This window comes from Ahaetulla prasina, chromosome 3 (genome assembly GCF_028640845.1).
Source record: "Ahaetulla prasina isolate Xishuangbanna chromosome 3, ASM2864084v1, whole genome shotgun sequence".
In the NCBI taxonomy this organism is placed as follows: Eukaryota; Metazoa; Chordata; class Lepidosauria; order Squamata; family Colubridae; genus Ahaetulla; species Ahaetulla prasina.
This window is the reverse complement of record NC_080541.1, coordinates 33,311,469-33,330,860: the sequence shown is the minus strand read 5'-3', so window position 1 is coordinate 33,330,860 and position 19,392 is coordinate 33,311,469. Positions and strand designations below refer to the sequence as shown.

Genomic DNA, 19,392 nt, shown 5'->3' with positions numbered 1-19,392 from the left:
TGAAAAGTAAGAGGATTTTGGAATTCTTCCATAGGGGATCACATGTATTCTGGAGGGAAAAATGTTATTTTTTAAAATTAAGGTGGCAATCAGTCAAAGAACTTGTTTATTTTTAAATGATTGATTTGTTCAAATACACAGAGAAATTGTCTATTTTTGTAAATAGTAAAGGACTCTGAATTATACATGCAACTTAATGAAGTAGCTTGATAAGAACGGAAGAAATAGTCCTTATATCCCTAGATGTTTTCTTAACTGCTGTTTAGTTGAATTTCTGTACCTTGCACCAGGATCCTTTGTTCTTCAACACATCTTATGTTCCTAGGATCCCATGTGCAAGATTTCATTTCTGACTCAAGGTTCTCTGGAATAATGCTGTTGCTTGGATCCCCCGGATTTAAGTCCCATTTTTGTTGTACTTATGTTTGGCAATATTTGAGGGCTATAAATATGTAAACATTTAACTTAAAAAATTTCTAGTAAGATGGTAGAGATGAATAAAAGGAAGTAAAACATTTTGGAGGTTGAAATCAGAGCTCCTGTTAAGGCAAAGATCCCAGATTGATTGTTTCTGGCTTCCTAAACTCAAGAGGTGTTTTTTTCTTTTGTGGATTTGAATACTGTAATTTTTGGAACAGGTGCCACATTCCTGAATGCCACGGGGCTTTTGCAAAAAGTTCTCATTTCTCCATATCAGTGTTTAACACAATTTGCAAACTAATCTTACATTGGCCGATAACACCCTTCCCCCTCCCATACACACACCCTTCATTCCTTGCTGAAACAGGAATGAAGCCACAAGGGTGGAGAGGCTGTTTTCCAGCTTGAATCACATCACATCTCTTGGGAGAAATTGTGGATTGCTTGTAGCCCAAGAACACAAAGAAGATTCTTCTGTTAATAATTGCCAAATGTGGCAAAAACTAACATGCATGTTTGTGTTGTGTGGGTTTGTGCGTATATGTGTTCAGGCATAAAATGTGCCTAGATTTGATTTACTCTGACACTACCCGAGGGTATTGGGGTGGGGAATTAAGCTTGATGATTGCCTAATTAAAGCCCATCCCTTTTTCATCTGTATTGGTAATACCCATTAAAAAGGGACAGGGCTTCAATTTGCAATCACATCATGACGTTTTGACCTAATAGTAATTACTAAGTTTTTAAAGCAATATAACAGATCGTATAACTCATAAATAATGATATATTGAAAAACTAATTCCAACATTTTAGATTTCTTTGTATATATTTTACTTTTATTATTTTTGTCTTTATACTCGTTCTCTAAAATGTCTAATTAAAAAAAAAATTCTACCCTTGCCTATTAGCCCAAATACAAATATAGAGACATTTCTTTTTAAACTGATTTTTCACCCCATGTCAGTTATCCCTATTATCCCAGGGGGAATCTGTTGAAAGCCATATAATGATGATGAGGACAAGATGGAAATGTAAGCATCATTGCTCCTTTTTCTCTTATTTTCTAAAACTGCTCCTCTTCCCATAGTGAATTTCTGGAGAACAAGATTACTGTCAGCAGATATCCAAGCTTCTGGCTTGAAAAAGGATTTCAGAATTATGTTGAGGGCTATAGAATAGAATAGAATAGAATAGAATAGAATAGAATAGAATAGAATAGAATAGAATAGAATTTTATTGGCCAAGTGTGATTGGACACACAAGGAATTTGTCTTGGTGCATATGCTCTCAGTGTACATAAAAGAAAAGATACGTTCATCAAGGTACAACATTTACAACACAATTGATGATCAATATATCAATATAAATCATAAGGATTGCCAGCAACAAGTTATAGTCATACAGTCATAAGTGGAAAGAGATTGGTGATGGGAACTATGAAACGATTAATAGTAGTGCAGATTCAGTAAACAGTAAAGAGTTGCCTCACTTGTAAATACACAATTTTTTAGGCACAAAGCAGGCTATGGAGTGACCACAAACTGGTTTTTACAGTGTCCTGTGGTCTGACAGTTACAAGTTTAGCTCCACATTTGACCATTAAATTAAACACACCCTCAATCACAAAGAGCAACTCTGAACTGAAAAAGAGCAACTATTAATAGAACCAGCTCTGTTCAATTTAAAAAAAGAAACCCAGAAAATAGCAATAATGCTGATGGATAAAGAATAGGGAAAAACAGAGTCATAAGCAATAAGTACAGGTCCTGGCTGAGAGTTTTGTGGTCTCTTTGTAGTTTTGTTTTTAAGTTGGTTTGTAGTTCAAAGGGTACTTGGTGGTGGTTTTCTTGTAGACATTTCATTACCCAAACTAGATAACGTAATCAGTGCACTGATGTTACCTAGTTTGGGTCGTGAAACTTCTGCAAGAAAACAACCAAGTTCAGAGAGTACCAAGGACTCATTTCAACCGTGACCCATAAATATTTATTTGCACAGCTTAGCTCAGGAATGTTCAGTTTCTCTATGTTGTATCACAAGATCTTGATGCATCATCTGAGGCCAAATTTCATTTCATTTTATCACAAAATATTTGAAGAAGGAAAGTTATGCTCTAACATATGATTTGTGTTTGTCTTCTTTTAATATGCTATGCATAGATTGGGTCCAAATGCCTTTTGAATCCTAAAATGATCCATTAACAGCTCACAGTTTCAGCAGTAAGAGTAAACTATGGCCAAGGAGAGCCTTTGGACAATTATATCTGATGTTCCAGTTGTGTCCTTTCTTTAATCAGGAAGTACAGTACACAGATAATTCATGCCGTCAGGGTTGGACTACTACAATTTATTCTTTGTGGGGTTGCTCTTGAAGACTATCTGCAAATGGTTCAACACACACTGCCAAGATGGCTATGGGTGTGCCTACCTTTGCTGATGTTAATATCTCTACTCACTGATGGTCGGTCATCTTCTAGGCAGAGTTTAAATTGCTGGTTATTATCTTTAAAGATCTTACCTCAATGTCTGGATATTTCCAACACAGCCCAATCTGAAATGATTCTGGAATTAAATCAGGGAGAGAAGGCCTTTTGAGGATCCAATCCCAAAGAAAGATCCACTGTAGGGATCCTGTAGTCTATGCTGTCCCCATTTCTGTGAAACAATTTGTTTTTTTACATAAGGATCACCATCTTCCTGAGGGTTTCTTCGGGACTGGTGTTGGAAGAAATATCCATCTGGGTTCAGTTCCAAGTGGGGACAAAGACACTGGAAACATGGAGGCTGCTTGGAAAGATGGTTTAATGGTGGTCAGGATCACATGGCTTGAGTTCCTGAACAGAAAAGGGCTGAGATCCTGTGTGCTCCCTGGTTTTATGCTTTTTCTGAGCTTTGAACTTTCTGGGGCACAGGAAGAGTACCCTGATTGGCTGTCAGACTCCCAGGGGGTGGGAGTCTTAGCCAGCCTTGCTGGCTGATGTAATCTTCCCAGGTGCCATGTGGTGAGTTTCTGTTCTATTGTGTTGCAAATGATGGTCCATTGAGGAAGGTGGGGGGATTGAGTGAACTTGGCTGAAGCTTTAATGGCCCATTGACAAAGGTGGGGGGTGGCAAGAAGTTGCTTTGACTTTAAAACATGTTTCTCCATTTCTCATCCAGGGAAATATATTCTGCCTTTAAATATTTTCTAAAATATTTCATTCTTCTAGGAGGGTGGGTGGGTGCTAAATTCCTACACTGGGAAAGTATAGTCATTTGATGAAGGACTTGATGTGAACTTAGACCTGTCCCTCATGAACGCTGCTGCTGTGTGGAGTTATCTTCTGTTTCAATCAACAAAATTCTGCCATCCTCTTAAGTGAATTGCTTACTAAAGATCAAACATCAGTTGTTTCTTTAGAGGCCCCTGATGGTTAGGCATGAATGGGCAAATTAACTGCAGCCTGGAATGGGACAACTTGCCATAGCCAACCCGCTGCGGACAACTTGATGTGGAACAATTTAACAAGTCTATTTAATTATTTAAAAAAAACTTAAAAGATATTTTAATTTTTGCCATTCACATTTCATTCTGTCCCTCCTTTTGCATCCTTTCTTTAATGATTCTATTCCACCATTTCTTTGATATTAGTGTAGCTCTTGTCCTGCAGTGAGTTTTTCCTCAGTGAGCAAGGACTGAGTTTCACTTCATTGTGTATGAGGATTGATATATAGGTAGAACCACAATTGAGACTGCAATTTTTTGCCATATGTTGGTCATAAAGTGAGTCGTCCTGTGACTGAATTTGATTTTATAACCATTTTTACCATGGTCATTAAGCGAATCACATGGTTGTTAACCAAATCACGTGGCTAGATTTAAGAAAATCTGACTTCCCCAATTGACTTTGTTGGAAGCTGGCTAGGAAGGTTGCAAATTGTGGTCATGTGACTGCAAGATCATGAATGCAAGCCAGTTGCCCAAGCACCTGAATTGTGATCCAATTCCCTTTATTTATCCCATGAATTACAGTCATAATTCATTTTTTTTTAAAGATGTCATGGCTTCAAACTATTGTTATTCAAGTGGTTGTAAGTTGAAGGCTATCTGTAATTAATTTCTTTTATATAACAGAACTCCAATGGGGTGGTTTGCTATGATCCTACAGAATAAATGCTAATAGGATGTCTAACTTGATCTCTGAAAAAATGGCTGTTTTCTTTCATTCAAAATGGGCTGTAGAAAATTATATTTGGTCTTTTTAAAGTGATGTTTGTGATGTATCAGTATACATGTATAAAAGAGACACATACAAACACTGTCAAAACAAATGCCACAATATAATGCAGAATTAGGGCTATCAGGACAGTAAAATAGTTTAGACCAGGGCTGTCATACTTGTGGCCCATGGGCTGGATGCACCATGCATTGACCATGCCCAAGCCCAGTTAGTGAAGGGGGGAAAAGTTCCGATATGTCATGTGCTGCCACCCTGATGATGCGAGTTTGACATCCCTGGTTTAGACCATCTTCTCCCAGAGAAAGGGAGAGACCTGCTCACAGAAAGGGAATCTGACTTTGGAAGTTCCTCTCACCTCAGAGAAAACTCAGTGACACTTGACTGATGGGATATGCTGTAGGTGAATGGGGAGTAGGCAAGAAGGCATCCTAGAACCCAACAATTCTATTATTCAGAGGGAGGAAATAATCCCCACAGGTCTTTGGGCGATTATCCAAATAATTTCCAGATCTCCCCTACTATGGCAAAGAGGGTAGTTCAATTAATGCACTGTGCTCATCAATTTCAAAAGATTTAAATATATTTGCACTGGAATGTATGCAAAGTCTTAAGAGTCCATCAAGCTACTCTAAAAAAAAGCAAACATCTCCAGTACAGAAAATTGCTTATTATGACTTATTAAGAGAGACCATCTCATACTTCCTCCTTTCCTCCCAAATCTGTTTTATCTGTTGCAAAGTTACTCGGGGGAAGTAGGGGGGAGGCCCTCTGGGGAAAACCACCAGGGATTTCTAGTGTTTAGTGAATGGAAGAGCTAATTTAATTCTTACAGATTAATTAAAAAAAATCTTTGAAGAAATAAGCATTAAGTGAAGAGTATTGTAGCAGAAAATGAGGACTCATTAACTTTAAACTGCTTTGATCTTTTCTGTTCTATGTTATATTATTCTGGTTATAAAATTACATATTCCCTATGTTTATATGTATCTAATTATTCCTCCAGGAGTTCAAGGCAGGATACATTTTATTCCCTTCTCAATTATATCCCATAACAATTCTGGCAGGTAGACTGGGTAATGTTTTTGACATATTTGTGTTACAAAAATCCTGAACGTGTAATGCTGTATTCATATTATCCTGACAGTTTGTGGAATGGCTTCCGGGAGCAACTCCAATTATATTGAAAATGAAGTACAGTAGATCAAATTCAGGATAAGACTGCCCTCTACAGGAACATTATTTTCCTTTTAAATGTGCTGCCTAGAATCAGGGACCTCATCAACTTTAAAATTTTAATGGAATCAGGGAAGCCATCAACCTCTGCTTCACCCACCTATTTTCAGATTGATGGACAAATATACAAATATACCAACAGATCAGAGAAATACTCATGGAATCACCATGCTCAGGGCTCACAGCAGAGAACGTAATGCAGCATCTAGAAACTGGAGCACTCCCACACGTACAACCAAAAGTATGGATCCGGTATGTAGATGATAACTAGACAAACCACACGAAACTATCTACAATATCTTCAAAGGAATAAAATTCACACGGGAAGAATAAAACAGCAATACGCTACCCTTCCTGGATGATCCCATCAGCAAAGGAAAATGACAGTAAATCAGAAACTCAGGTCTGTAAAAAAACAAGACACACTAAACAAATGTTCCATTACTAAAGTAATAACCCCACTTCCCACAAGAGGAACTGTAATGTATCTTTAAGGGTTTTGGAGGGAAAATAAGAGCGGGAAATAGCACGTTGCTAATTGGCTGAAGCCTCCAGCTGAACTGTATATAAGGAGGGGTTTTACCGTTGTTTGCTGCTGGGTTCACCATATAGTAAAGAGCTGTTGTCACAATCCTGGTCTCCTGCCTCGTTATTGCCCGAATCTAACACTGGCGACGAAGGTGGGATCTCGAGGCAAAAGAGCGCCAGGAAAAGAGCTGAACTAACCAGGAATACGCGAACCCAGCAAATAAGGGGCGGAAAGCAGCGATGTCCAGCTACACACCGCCAGCGCCATTCGACCCAGCAAAGGAAAAATGGGGGTCATACATGGCTCGCTTCGAGTGCTTCCTCGAAGCCAATGAGCTCCAAGGAGTCTCGGACAACAGGAAACGGGCATATTTCCTGAGTCACTGCGGTCCCGAGGTCTTCGACACCGCAGAATCGCTGTCGGAGCCAACGCCGGTACAGTCGGTACCGTGGCAAACTCTGCAGACGGCGTTGAAAGCCCATTATGCACCAACGCCTTCCAAGTTTGTGCAATGGTTCGAATTAAGGCAGCGCATGCAGCGAGAAGGCGAGTCCATCAGTGTATACATGGCAGCACTGAGGAAAGCCGCGAACCATTGCGAGTACCGAGACTTGGAAGACGCGCTGCTCGACCAGCTAATTTGCGGGGTCAGGGACATCCGTTTGCGACAGCGGCTGCTGTCTAGAAGCAACCTGACGCTCGCGATCGCCCTGGATGAGGCAAGGGCTCACGAGATGTCTACCCAAGCGGCAGAAACCTTACAAAAGCCGGTCGCGCCAGGGGCGGCAGCGAAAACAACCACGATCCACAACGAGAAAGTCCAGGCCGAGTCGGAAGAGGAGGAAGAGGAAGAAGTCTTCCATACCGGGAGGCCGGAGAGGAAGACCGGGCGACGCGCGAGTTGCGGAGGCCAACACCAACGGCAGCAGTGCAAATTTAAGGATGCCACGTGTCGGCGATGTGAAAAAAGGGCACATCGCGAAGGCCTGCCGAGCGCCCAACCTTCCCGCCAAAATTCAAACTGACCAATCAAAGCGCGGGAACCGCGAAACGCCCGGATTGGTCAATTTAAAAAGGCGCAAGCTGAACCAGACTGGTGTAAGAGTGGGCCAGGCATCAACGCGCCTAGAGAAAAAATCTTTATTAAAACACTCATCAAGGAGTGCCCTGCGAATGGAAGTGGACACTGGATCTTCAATTACGATCATGTCCTGGAACAACTTAGAAAAAACTTGCCTGCCATCGCGAACGCAAACTGCGGCCGCAGAAGCTAAAAGTGCAGGACTATCAAGGAACAGGATCCCTGTTCGAGGGTGACGACCGTCCACGTCAAGTATGGACAGTTCGAAAAACTCTGCCCATCACCATCGTCGATGGGACTCTACCGAGTTTGTTGGGACTGGACTGGTTCCGAAATTGGGCATGGGAGTGACAGGAGTCTTCCGAAATGAAGTCGACCTCAAGGACGAACTCATGAAGGAGTTCGAGGACGCCAAAGACTGCCTGGGCAAGTACAAGGGGACCCCTATCTCCTTCAACCTAGACCCTCAAGTTGCCCCTATCCGTTTAAAGGCTAGGAGGGTTCCCTTCGCCCTGAAGCCCAAGATTGACCGGGAACTGGACAAACTAGTAAGCCAGGGGATACTAGTGCCAGTCGACCATGCGAAGTGGGAGACGCCAATAGTCACCCCAGTGAAACCAGACGGGTCAGTCAGGATTTGCGCCGATTACAAGGCGACGCTAAACAAAGCTTTGCAAAAAAGCGCTTACCCCGTCCCAGTGGTGCAACACTTGCTGCACTCGCTAGGGCAAGGGCAGGTTTTTGCCAAACTAGATTTGGCCCAAGCCTATCAGCAGTTGCCCGTAGATAGCAGCACGGCCGAGGCACAAACAATCGTAACGCACAGGGGTGCTTTCAAATGCACCAGGTTACAGTTTGGGGTCAGTGTGGCACCAGGATTATTTCAAAATTTAATGGAGCGGCTTCTGCAGGGGCTCCCCGGGGTGGTACCGTACTTTGATGACGTACTGGTATCCGCCGATAATATGGAAGAACTAGGGGTGCGACTGAGAAAAGTTTTGAGTATTTTCCGGTCCGCCGGTCTAAAAGTCAAATTAAACAAGTGCCAGATCGGGGTAGGATCCGTAGAATTCCTGGGCTACGGGATAGACAGGGAGGGGATCCACCCCACTGAGAGCAAGGTTAGGGCAATCAGAAAGGCCCCAGCACCCCAAAACAAAACAGAGTTGCAGGCGTTTTTGGGTCTGGTAAATTTTTACGCGGTTTTTTTAAAAAATAAGGCTACTATAGCCGAGCCGCTACACAAATTACTAGGAAAAAATGCTGCATGGTCTTGGGGAAAGGCGGAAGCTAGAGCATTCGAAGCAGTAAAGAACCTCCTGTCCAGTGATAGCCTATTGATCCAATACAATAGCACAATGCCATTGGTGCTAGTCTGTGATGCATCCCCTCACGGGTGGGGCTGTGCTCAGCCACAGGCTACCAAATGGCACAGAAGCCCCTATAGCGTTTACTCCCGAACAATGTCCTCGGCTGAAAGAAACTATAGTCAGTTGGATAGGAAGCCCTGGCCATAGTTTCCGGAGTAAAGAAGTTCCATGAATATGTTTTTGGTCGTGACTTCGAAATCGTCACAGACCATAGACCCTTACTGGGGTTGCTGGCTGGCGACCGCCCAACGCCCGTGCCACTTTCGCCCAGGTTGACCCGATGGACTATCTTCCTGGCTGCCTATTCGTACAAACTGCTACATCGGCCAGGAAAGGAGTTAGGGCATGCAGACGCCTTGAGCAGATGCCCACTACCAGCGACTATCGAAGACCCCACTCCGGGCACACCCGTCTTATTAATTGACTCTTTGGACTCTAGCCCAGTCACTTCCAAGGAGGTGGCTCGGCTTTACAAGGACATTACATTGCGAACTGTAATTGGTTGGGTTCAAAGAGGATGGCCCGCTGCGCGAGCGTTTTAAGGAATATGTAAAAAAGCGCGGGGAATTATCGGTGCTAGGGGGGTGTTTGCTCTGGGGGGATAGAGTGGTGGTCCCAGAGAAATTGCGGGAAAAAGTTCTGGAACTTCTGCACGAAGGCCATCCTGGGATCGTGAGAATGAAGGGTTTAGCCAGAAGCTATGTGTGGTGGCCCTTGATGGACATGGAGATTAGCGATAGGGTTGGGAAATGCCAAGCATGCCAGGAATCCAGACCACTACCACCAACGGCCCCAATCCGAGAGTGGGAAAAACCCCAGGGCCCATGGTCCCGAATCCATATCGATTTTGCCGGCCCCTTCCACGGCCAAACATTCCTAATAGTGGTAGACGCATTTTCCAAATGGCTGGAAATCATTCTAATGAAATCCATGACCGCCGAGGCTGTCATTTCAGTACTGAGACACCTTTTTGTAACACACGGGTTACCAGACACCCTAGTTTCAGACAACGGTCCGCAGTTCACTGCAACCCTATTTGAGGGGTACTTGGCGGAAGAGGGCATCCGGCATGTCCTCTCGGCGCCTTTCCACCCTGCGACGAACGGCCTTGCAGAGCGTTTCGTCCAGAGTGCGAAAGAGGCATTATCCAGACTCAGGCCAGGCGATTGGCAATTAAAAATTGACACCTTCTTAGCGGTACAACACAGAACCCCTTGCATAGCGACTGGCTGCAGCCCAGCAGAGCTCTTGATGGGGAGAAAGCTTAGATGCCCGTTAGACCGTTTAAACCCGAACTACACACCAGATGGGTACAAAACAACACCAGGCAAAACAAGGGAATTGACAGTCGGGAGTTCCGTATGGGCACACAATTATGGTGATGGCCCAAACTGGAAAAAGGGAACAATCCTAGAAATAACCGGGCCCAAATCGTATCTCGTAGAGATAGAGGATGGCCGGGTTTGGAAACGCCACATAGACCAGTTAAGAAAAAGAATAATCACAAGACCAGAAATAGACGAAACAGGCCCCGACTACTCAATGATTGAATCCACAGCTAACTCAAACCCAGAAAAAACGCGGGACTTATCTGAGTTCGATGAAGTCCAGCGACACCAACCGGTCCCTCCTGAGGAAAGCAGGAACGAGTCTGCAAGTAATCCAAGGCCGGATGGCCTGGAGGAGGAGCTGAGAGGAACGAACAGTCCCTCCGGCCAGCTCGACTCACTCCCAGATAATGAACTGCGCAGGTCCGAAAGAGTCAGGAGACGCCCTGCGTATTTACGCGATTACGTAGAAAAGTAAATGTTAATTTTATGTAAATAGGGGTAAAATGTTTTCTGGGAGGGGAGGAGTGTAATGTATCTTTAAGGGTTTTGGAGGGAAAATAAGAGCGGGAAATAGCACGTTGCTAATTGGCTGAAGCCTCCAGCTGAACTGTATATAAGGAGGGGTTTTACCGTTGTTTGCTGCTGGGTTCACCATATAGTAAAGAGCTGTTGTCACAATCCTGGTCTCCTGCCTCGTTATTGCCCGAATCTAACAGGAACTGTGTAGGGACATTATTCAGATGAACACAAATGCACTGCAGCAACCCAGAATGTCAGGAAAAGGAAACATTTGGAGAAAAAGGCTTCTGAAGCACCAGAAGAGTGGGCTCCATACTCATTGTGCTTCAGATGCCTCCTTCTTCAAATTGTGCAATTTGAAGTTTTCTTTTTTCTTTAAAAAGTTTTACAAGGTTTTAACAAATATCCCCCCCTCCTTCCCCTACTTCCCCCCTGCCTGAGACTTCCCAGAGCAAAATACAGGGTGTAGTAAACTTCTAACAATCATAAACTAAACTTATGCTAACTGTCCATAAACTCTCATCCCTCCATAGAGCCTTAATTTCCATTACACTTTGTTCATTCAAAAGCTATTTGATATTTCTTAGTCTGATATTTATTTTGAATATAGTCAATCCATCTTCTCCATTCCACTATGTATTTCTCTTGTGAACAGTCTTTCAAATATGCTGAGATTTTTGCCATTTCCAGCAACTTTTAATATCCATTTATCAATCGTAGGCAAATGTTCCTTCTTCCAGTACTGCGCTACCAATAGTCTGGCTGCTGATATTAAATTTAAGATCAGTTTAGTCTCTATTGCCGTACAAACCATAGTTATACCCAATAAAAACAATTGCGGAGTAAACTTTATCTTCTTTTTCAAAACATTTTGCATAACCCACCATATCCTTATCCAAAATTTACAAATGAACTAATATGAACATGATTAAAATTGGAGAAATGGATTAGGGGAGGAGAAGGTAGAATCTCACAATATGAAATATGTACAGTATCTTTGGTAATTCTATTATTTTATTACTTCTGTTTTGCTAGATTTAGTGAAGCCTCTTTATTACTTGATGTTTATTGGTTAGACTTTCATCATCTGGACCCTCGGAAATGAAACCCTCATCAAATTCCATCATGCCTTGAACTTCTACCCTGCCATCAACCTTAGCCTAGATCTGTGTGTGGAACAAGTCCATTTCCTTGATGTTATCAAAAACCACATAATGGTGACATAAATACCATATTATAAAGGAAACATATAGACTGACATGCATACCTAAACATTTTCAGTTTCTATCTGAAATACAGCACCAAATTATCTGTGCTCAGGCTCTATGCTACAAAGAGATTTGTTTTGACTCACTTGTCAAGAGAAGCTCAACTGAGGGAATTAAAGCAGGCATTCAGAAAACTGTTTTCCTAAGGAGATTAAAGGACAAATCAAAACAACTACATCAATTCCCAAGGATAAACTATTAAAAGCCAAACAACAGAAACAGAACACCATTGCTTGTTATCTACAGTTCACTGCTCAAACTACTTAAACCCATTATTAATAAGTTACAATCCATATTGGACAAAGACATTGCATTTTCTCAGGGACTAGGTGGTAGGCCCATACACTTTTCAATCTGGTGTACATTCTTATAAGCAACAAAAAGAACAGGATGTTGCCAACATGGGAACCAGTCTCTGCCACAAGCCCATATATTTACCATACTTTGCCTCCACATCTGCCCCATTAACACGAGAGGCCCTAACAAACACACACATACAAGATTAGAGGCATCTATTCAAGTAGTCCTCAATTTACAACCACGATTTAAGTGACTGTCTGACATTACAACGTGGCACTGAAAAAAGTGACATATGACCAGTTATTGTATTATCTGTATTATTATTTTATTATTAATAGTGCAATTATATAGAACATTCTATAATCTAAGTAATACTGTATCATCAATAAGCAAAAATGAATTAAGCAACTGATAAAAACAAAATAATTTTCATTGTAAATACCAAGAATATGCTTTAATTTTTGTAGCATTACCAAAAAAAAAATCTGAAGGGGGCCAATTTTCTTGTTGTAGTTTTAACTACTAATTTATTTATATTATGATTCTAAATGTATTTTATTTGTCTAATTTGTATTACAATGCCAAAATTATTGATATAATTCTAAATATATTCAATATTATTTAAAAAAAACTGAAATCAATGTCATCTATTTGTATTTGTGCTTCTGATAATGAACAATAGCTATCGTTTTAGCATGTTAGCTCAGTCATCTTGTGTACTATTGGCATGTTATAAATCTTTAAATTGCAATCCATTTCTAAATTTTCAGTGCCACATAAAATGACTGAACACATTATTGCATGATGTGACATATCATAAGTTGAAAAAAATAATATTTAAACAATTACATTTAGGACACATTAGGTCAATACAACATGGCAAATCATGATGCAATTATTTTTTTCAGAAGAGGAAAACAGATACAGTAAGTCAAGACAACCTTCAAATATTTTGATTTTTAGATTTAAGTAAGACACTCAAATGTGATTAGCTTAAATGCTGTATAGCAACTGTAAAATGAAGGTATCCTCCATCTAATTTTATGCATACTTATATGTTTCACAAAGAATAGCTGATTCAAAATATTATTTCAGAAAACCTTTTGGCTACTAATGATGCTCATTACTAGAAAAACTTTGCAAGATGGCCAGATACTGAGATGAGCATAAACACTGTATAGCCCAATTCAACATGTTTACTTTGAAGCAAGTGCCAGTGTGTATGCACTGAAACAACATTATGAATATGGTTTGTATCTAGCAATTCTGCTTTTCAGAATTTTTGAGCTATAGTGTCTTGTCAGTTTTAACTAGCCTATTGTATTTTAATTGCATAATTCAGCTTCTGATATAAGTTTTAGGATAATACTGCAGGTTTGAATTAAATTGACTATAACAACAGCTGGATAAAAGCAGAATTGTCAGAATCTCCTTTGAAATATATTGTGCCTGAATATTTTAAATCTCAGACACCGTAACAGATTTTTTATATTAAACTAATGCTCTAGTCAAAGAATAATATTTTATTTCATGTCTTTTTTTTCATTTCAGTTTTATTATTCTTTTGTTGATGTTAATTGAAGGAGCTAACAAATCCAAAGACCTTTATCAACGTAACATTTAACTAAAACCATTTTCCTATGGTAGTTTTGTTCTATCAGCAATTAGAAGTGAAGCCTCTGGGCAGGTGTAACCAAATTAGTAGGTTTATGAGGCAAAGTGCTCCCTTTATACTGGAACAGCAGTAAGATCTACATAGAACATCCTCGGTGCACCCTACATGATGCCAAGCAATGAACAGATGATTTTCATACAGATGTGGATACTGCAGAAAGCAAGCCAACATCAGCCAATATGTTTGCTACAAACCCAACGGAGTTGTCGGTCCATAGTGAGATCTGTTAATTCATCTATAGATCTCCAAGTGCATTGGCAGGCATAGGCCCGTGATCCCTTCTTCATTAGCATCTTTGTTTTCAACTTGCTGAATTCAGGCATGTTATTCCTAAGAATTAAGAACATTTTATTTCAACTGAAATTCTACATGGTTTTAAATTCCTTAGAATAAAAGAGCCAGTGAGTAAAAGTACTTTCATTCACACAAAGTGTGTGAATCCCCAGTTCTGTCAACTTCTGACTTTGATCCTGTTCGATTGCAGTTGATTCTGGAATCATTGCTACTGTTCAGAAGTAGTATTGTTTATATGTGTGTTTATGGGTGCAAAGAAGCTGCAATGGGGAAGGACCTGCTCTTTCTTTGCAAAGCAGAAAGACCTCTAGATGTTGCAGAACAGCAATTCACAATAACCCCAGGTGGTTTGGCCAACAGTTTCATCACCTGGATAAGGACCATAATTCCTTCCTTGTTCTTTCAGTGCAAAACTATTGATATAAAATCAATATTTCATACCAGATATTCTGAAAGTGGGAAAATACTTTATCAGGTCCTGCATATTAAAAAACAGGAACCCCATGCTGTTGTACATATATAATTTTGACATAATATTATAGGAATGATTTCTCCATGTATTTATGATTTAATCATTACCAGATATCCTTTAAAAAAAATCTCTCTCTTACTACTTGATGGAATTTAGTCTCTAGTACTGTAAATGTGTTTAGGATTGTAAATAGGCAAAACCAAACATGACATGAGAACCATAATAAAAAAATATTCATTTATCTTGCCCACAAGGGAGAAGGGGAAATATCTGTGCTAAAATATGTTGTATCAAAAAATAGTTTGGCATAATCCACCAATTTCAGTGGGAATACACTTAGAACCCCTGATAATATTGTCCATAATACTTACCTAAAAAAGAGGTAATCACATGATTTATCCCATTGATAGTCATTATAATGCAAAACACGGAAGTCACATGCAGTGCAACGTAACTGATCACAAGTTCTATTGAAAGGAAGAAAACACAAACGTCACTGGTTTATTTAAAAAGAATATGAGGCCTCCATTACAGTAGTTTGAAATGTTGAACAACTCTTTTTCAGTTAACTTTTCCTTTTTTTCATTGATTAATCAATTTAATAAAGACATTGGACAGGTTTGGACTGGAAGTAGCTTAGTCTTTGAGGGGCAAGTACTACCTCTTCTTGCCAGGTATTTATATAGCTATTGAGGTCAGTTGGCTCTCCAGTAATGATGATTTACCAGTAAGTACTCCAAAACTACATATACGCTCTTTCTGAAGGAGGATGATCCCATTTAAAATATTTAAACTTCCGATTCCAAAACTCAGGAACTACCCATAAACAAAGTCATCATCTTGTCATGATTCAGTCTCGGTTCAAAGACACATGTTTACCACACACAATATCTGTACCTGTGCACAGCCTGTCCTGATTCAGATGTAACGATAAGTGTTATCTACATATTGGTGATATTCAGCCTGAAAACTCACAGCGCCTCCAGAGAGGCACCATCATTCTATACTTTCTGGAAGATCAAACAAAATCTATTCCTTTCCCACATTCTGTTGGGAGATCATACATGAATCTATTCAAAACCAGGTCCTGAATTGAGAAAGCAAGGCCTGAGGATACTGGTCTCTGCCACATTGCGGACACCATCATCTGGTCATTTGTGACTGTGTGGTAGTTGGTAAAAGCCTTCCAACTTTATCACAAGACGGTCTAGCCATTGACACTACAGTAAGTAAAATTTCTCTAATATCCAGTCCATATCTCCTCAAGTTGAGGCAAAAGCTAAATTAATATAATAATATAGTATAACAACAGAGTTGGAAGGGACCTTGGAGGCCTTCTAGTCTAACCCCCTGCCCAGGCAGGAAACCCTACACCATCTCAATCAGATGGTTATCCAACATTTTCTTAAAAATTTCCAGTGTTGGAGCATTCACAACTTCTGCAGGCAAGTTGTTCCACTTATTAATTGTTCTAACTGACAGGAAATTTCTCTTTAGTTCTAAGTTGCTTCTTTCCTTGATCAGTTTCCACCCATTGCTTCTTGTTCTATCCTCAGGTGCTTTATAGAATAGCTTGACTCCCTCTTCTTTGTGGCAACCCCTGAGATATTGGAACACTGCTATCATGTCTCCCCTAGTCCTTCTTTTTATTAAACTAGACATACCGAGTTCCTGCAACCGTTCTTCATATGTTTTAGCCTCCAGTCCCCTAAATTGAGAGTGTGTTCCACTATATGCACGGGAATAAAATTGTGCCAGATCCATAATCATTACGAAGGCCACAAAATTCTTTAGAAGCCCAGCTAAAGCAGCATTTGGGAACCAGTTCTGGAGTTTTTCAGTGTTACAATGCTAATCTCTATCCACCCCTGCTCTAGATTACATTAGATGGTTAATGTGCAAACTCAATAGAAACAGCGCCTAGATTCCTTCATGTTGTGAGATAGAATTAACATGATTGGCAGTATTAAAAAAGACATCATACCTCTGTGAAATATTTGTTCCAATACCATGTGGTGCAGTGCTTCCACCAAGGTATACTGGGCAACATCTACCAAAATTAAAATTAGGAGTGTTTAAAAACTACATTCATATTATAAACACTTTATTTCTTAGGCTTTATTATCATAGTAAATAAGGAAAACTTTTCAACAGCTTGGAAGAATGATAAAGCATGGCAAATCAGAATAAGTTTATGTTTATTTATGAAAAACAGAAAAGTGCCCATTAATCATCAAATAATATTATAGAAGATTTCCTTTCCTTTTTTTTTTTATTTGCATTTATATCCCGCCCTTCTCCAAAGACTCAGGGCGGCTTACACTATGTCAAGCAATAGTCTTCATCCATTTGTATATTATATACAAAGTCAACTTTGTAACTTTCACATATTCTGTTGCTTTGCTTATTCAGTTTTGAATGCTTATGCACAGAATTGCTGCAAAAGAGATGCAACATTAATGGATGAAATCGAAGTGTAACTAATTCTGGATCCAACCTAACATCTCTTTCTTGACTGACTGCTAATGCAATGAAATTTAAGTTAGCCATTTACTAGACATTATTTATTTAGTTGTAAATCTTACTTACTTCTTACCATGGGTTTGAATGGAAGTATTATTTTCAGATGCTGAGTTGAATAATCTAGGAGTTTGTTTCTAGCAAAAACAAAGAGAACAAAGGACCAGTTAGCCACTTGCATAATTATAGGGAACAGATGAAGAGTTAGGGGAAAAAAATACCACGCCACAGCCCCTGCTGACTCTGATTGACCAATGTGTTTTTCTTTTCTCAGAGATTTACTTACTGTGAAATTTCTGATATAAGTACTTTCATCTATATCCTTGATTATTTCATCAATGTCCTCTTCTTCACTGGCTCCTTTTGTCAATATTTTGGTAAACCTAAAGAAGAAGATGGAAGAGAAGCATTACTTGGTAAAAGTAAAAAAAGTAGTCATACTGAATGCTCCCCGCAGAAAAGAAAACCCCACTCCCTTCACAATACCTTTATTTAAGAGTTAACCGTAATTCAACAAAAAAGGCTGCAAGATTTTTGAGATTTTCCAGAAGTCCTCAATAGTTTAGGTGGGATAAAAATTAAAGAAATGGGGAAAAGAAAATGTCAACAATTTGAATGCTGTGAACACAACACCTGTACTTCAGACTCATACTGCACACTGTATGAGTCTATTTTAGACTCATTTTATACTCAATAAAATGAAGTTTACTCATATAGTATACACCTAGGTACATACACAGTACCTGGATGACTGAGAATCTCCATAGACACTTATAAGTGAAACTTACAAGGTTTAGAATAATATGCATCAAATAGGAAAGTCCTCCTTCCATTGCCTGGGCCTCCGATGGGTCGAGAGCTGATTGGGAATCATAAATCAACCCACCTGGAGGGTGCCAGGTTGGGGACGGCGTCGCTGAGGCGCCGGGAGTGTCGTTCCAGTCCCCTTGCAACCTGTCTTTTCCTCTTAGCCTCAGCCAGCGAGGAGGTGGGGACTCGGGAGAGAGGGGGAAGGCTGGAGCATGCGCACTGCTCACCTGGCCCTCTCCCCCGCCGCGGCTGCCTCCGCTTCTGCCTCCTCTTCCTTCTCGAGAAAGCGGTCCCTTTTCCGACTCTGGCTGGCTCGGAGCCGCTCCGAGCAGTCCCGCCTCGAGAGACGACAAAATTTGTTCTCTACCTCGTCCAGCAACGCATCCAGGTCGTCCGCCATCTTAAGCTAGTCTCCGCGAGTCGCGCGCTGCCGCGCTGTTCCCGTCGCCACGGTAACGAATAGTAGGCGGGGAGGAAAGGCGCGCGCATATTGGCCACGCCCCCCGGCCTGGTTTCCCCCCCTTCCCCCAAAAAAACCTGGTTAATAAAGTGAACCATAAAGGGAAACTAAACGATTTTTATTGTATGCCGAAAATGCGTCTGAACTTTTTTTTTCCCCTGTCAAAATAAATATTCCCGTAGTCGGCAGGATTCGAACCTGCGCGGGGAGACCCCAATGGATTTCTAGTCCATCGCCTTAACCACTCGGCCACGACTACAGAACGTAAAGATGGGTTTTCCCGGCACAACTGAGCTCGTCCTGCATTGCGGCTCCACTGCAATGACGTCACATTTAACAGGCCACGGGACAGCGGTGAGAATGTTTTCTAGCAGTCGCGGAAAGGAAGGGCGCTTAGTTTTTCATAAATAGCAATTATAAAATGCTATTCACTTCTTGCTGTTTACTTCAATTGCTTTTGTATGTAGTTGTTTTCAACTTTTTACGCTTTGAGACACTGATACTTGACTTGCTTTCTTTTCCGCGGCGTTTGATTTTAAAAGAAGGCTAATTCCCTTTAGCAGATTATATATTTGCACTTTCTTTCATTTTATAATTATTCAGTTTGTTTTGGGAGAGAAGCGCAGCTAAAAACAAGTGATCTTAAGCTTCATTGAGATTAGTGGGGAATTTCCAAAAGGTACTTAAATTAATCCCTGCCAGTTTAATATCACTCAAGGTCTCTCTCTACTATGGGATGTTTATGCATAATTTATACTAAGGGATCTAGTTAGTACAACTAATAAATGAATGCCTTTAAAGGCAATATTTATCACCCTTTGTAGTCATAATTTTAGCAGATGTGATTTTATTTTTCTTTTTGGTTGTCTCACCTGTTTTTTTTTTTGAGAG

The 19,392-nt window shown here is 40.5% G+C and overlaps 1 protein-coding gene and 1 non-coding gene across 2 annotated transcripts; both read right to left on the bottom strand.

The window, feature by feature from the left end:
- Positions 1 to 12,570: 12,570 nt before the first annotated feature.
- On the bottom strand, positions 12,571 to 18,506 carry CFAP418 (cilia and flagella associated protein 418). Its single transcript, XM_058178289.1, has 6 exons — positions 18,269 to 18,506; positions 17,518 to 17,614; positions 17,301 to 17,368; positions 16,696 to 16,761; positions 15,083 to 15,178; positions 12,571 to 14,275 (listed from the first exon to the last, which is right to left on the bottom strand). Exons 1-6 carry the CDS (start codon positions 18,439 to 18,441, stop codon positions 14,116 to 14,118), a joined length of 660 nt encoding a protein of 219 aa, XP_058034272.1. The 5' UTR covers positions 18,442 to 18,506; the 3' UTR covers positions 12,571 to 14,115.
- A 172-nt stretch (positions 18,507 to 18,678) lies between these two features.
- On the bottom strand, positions 18,679 to 18,760 carry TRNAS-AGA (transfer RNA serine (anticodon AGA)). The gene has a single exon. It is a non-coding gene; the product is annotated as a tRNA-Ser (tRNA).
- Between the last annotated feature and the right edge of the window lie 632 nt (positions 18,761 to 19,392).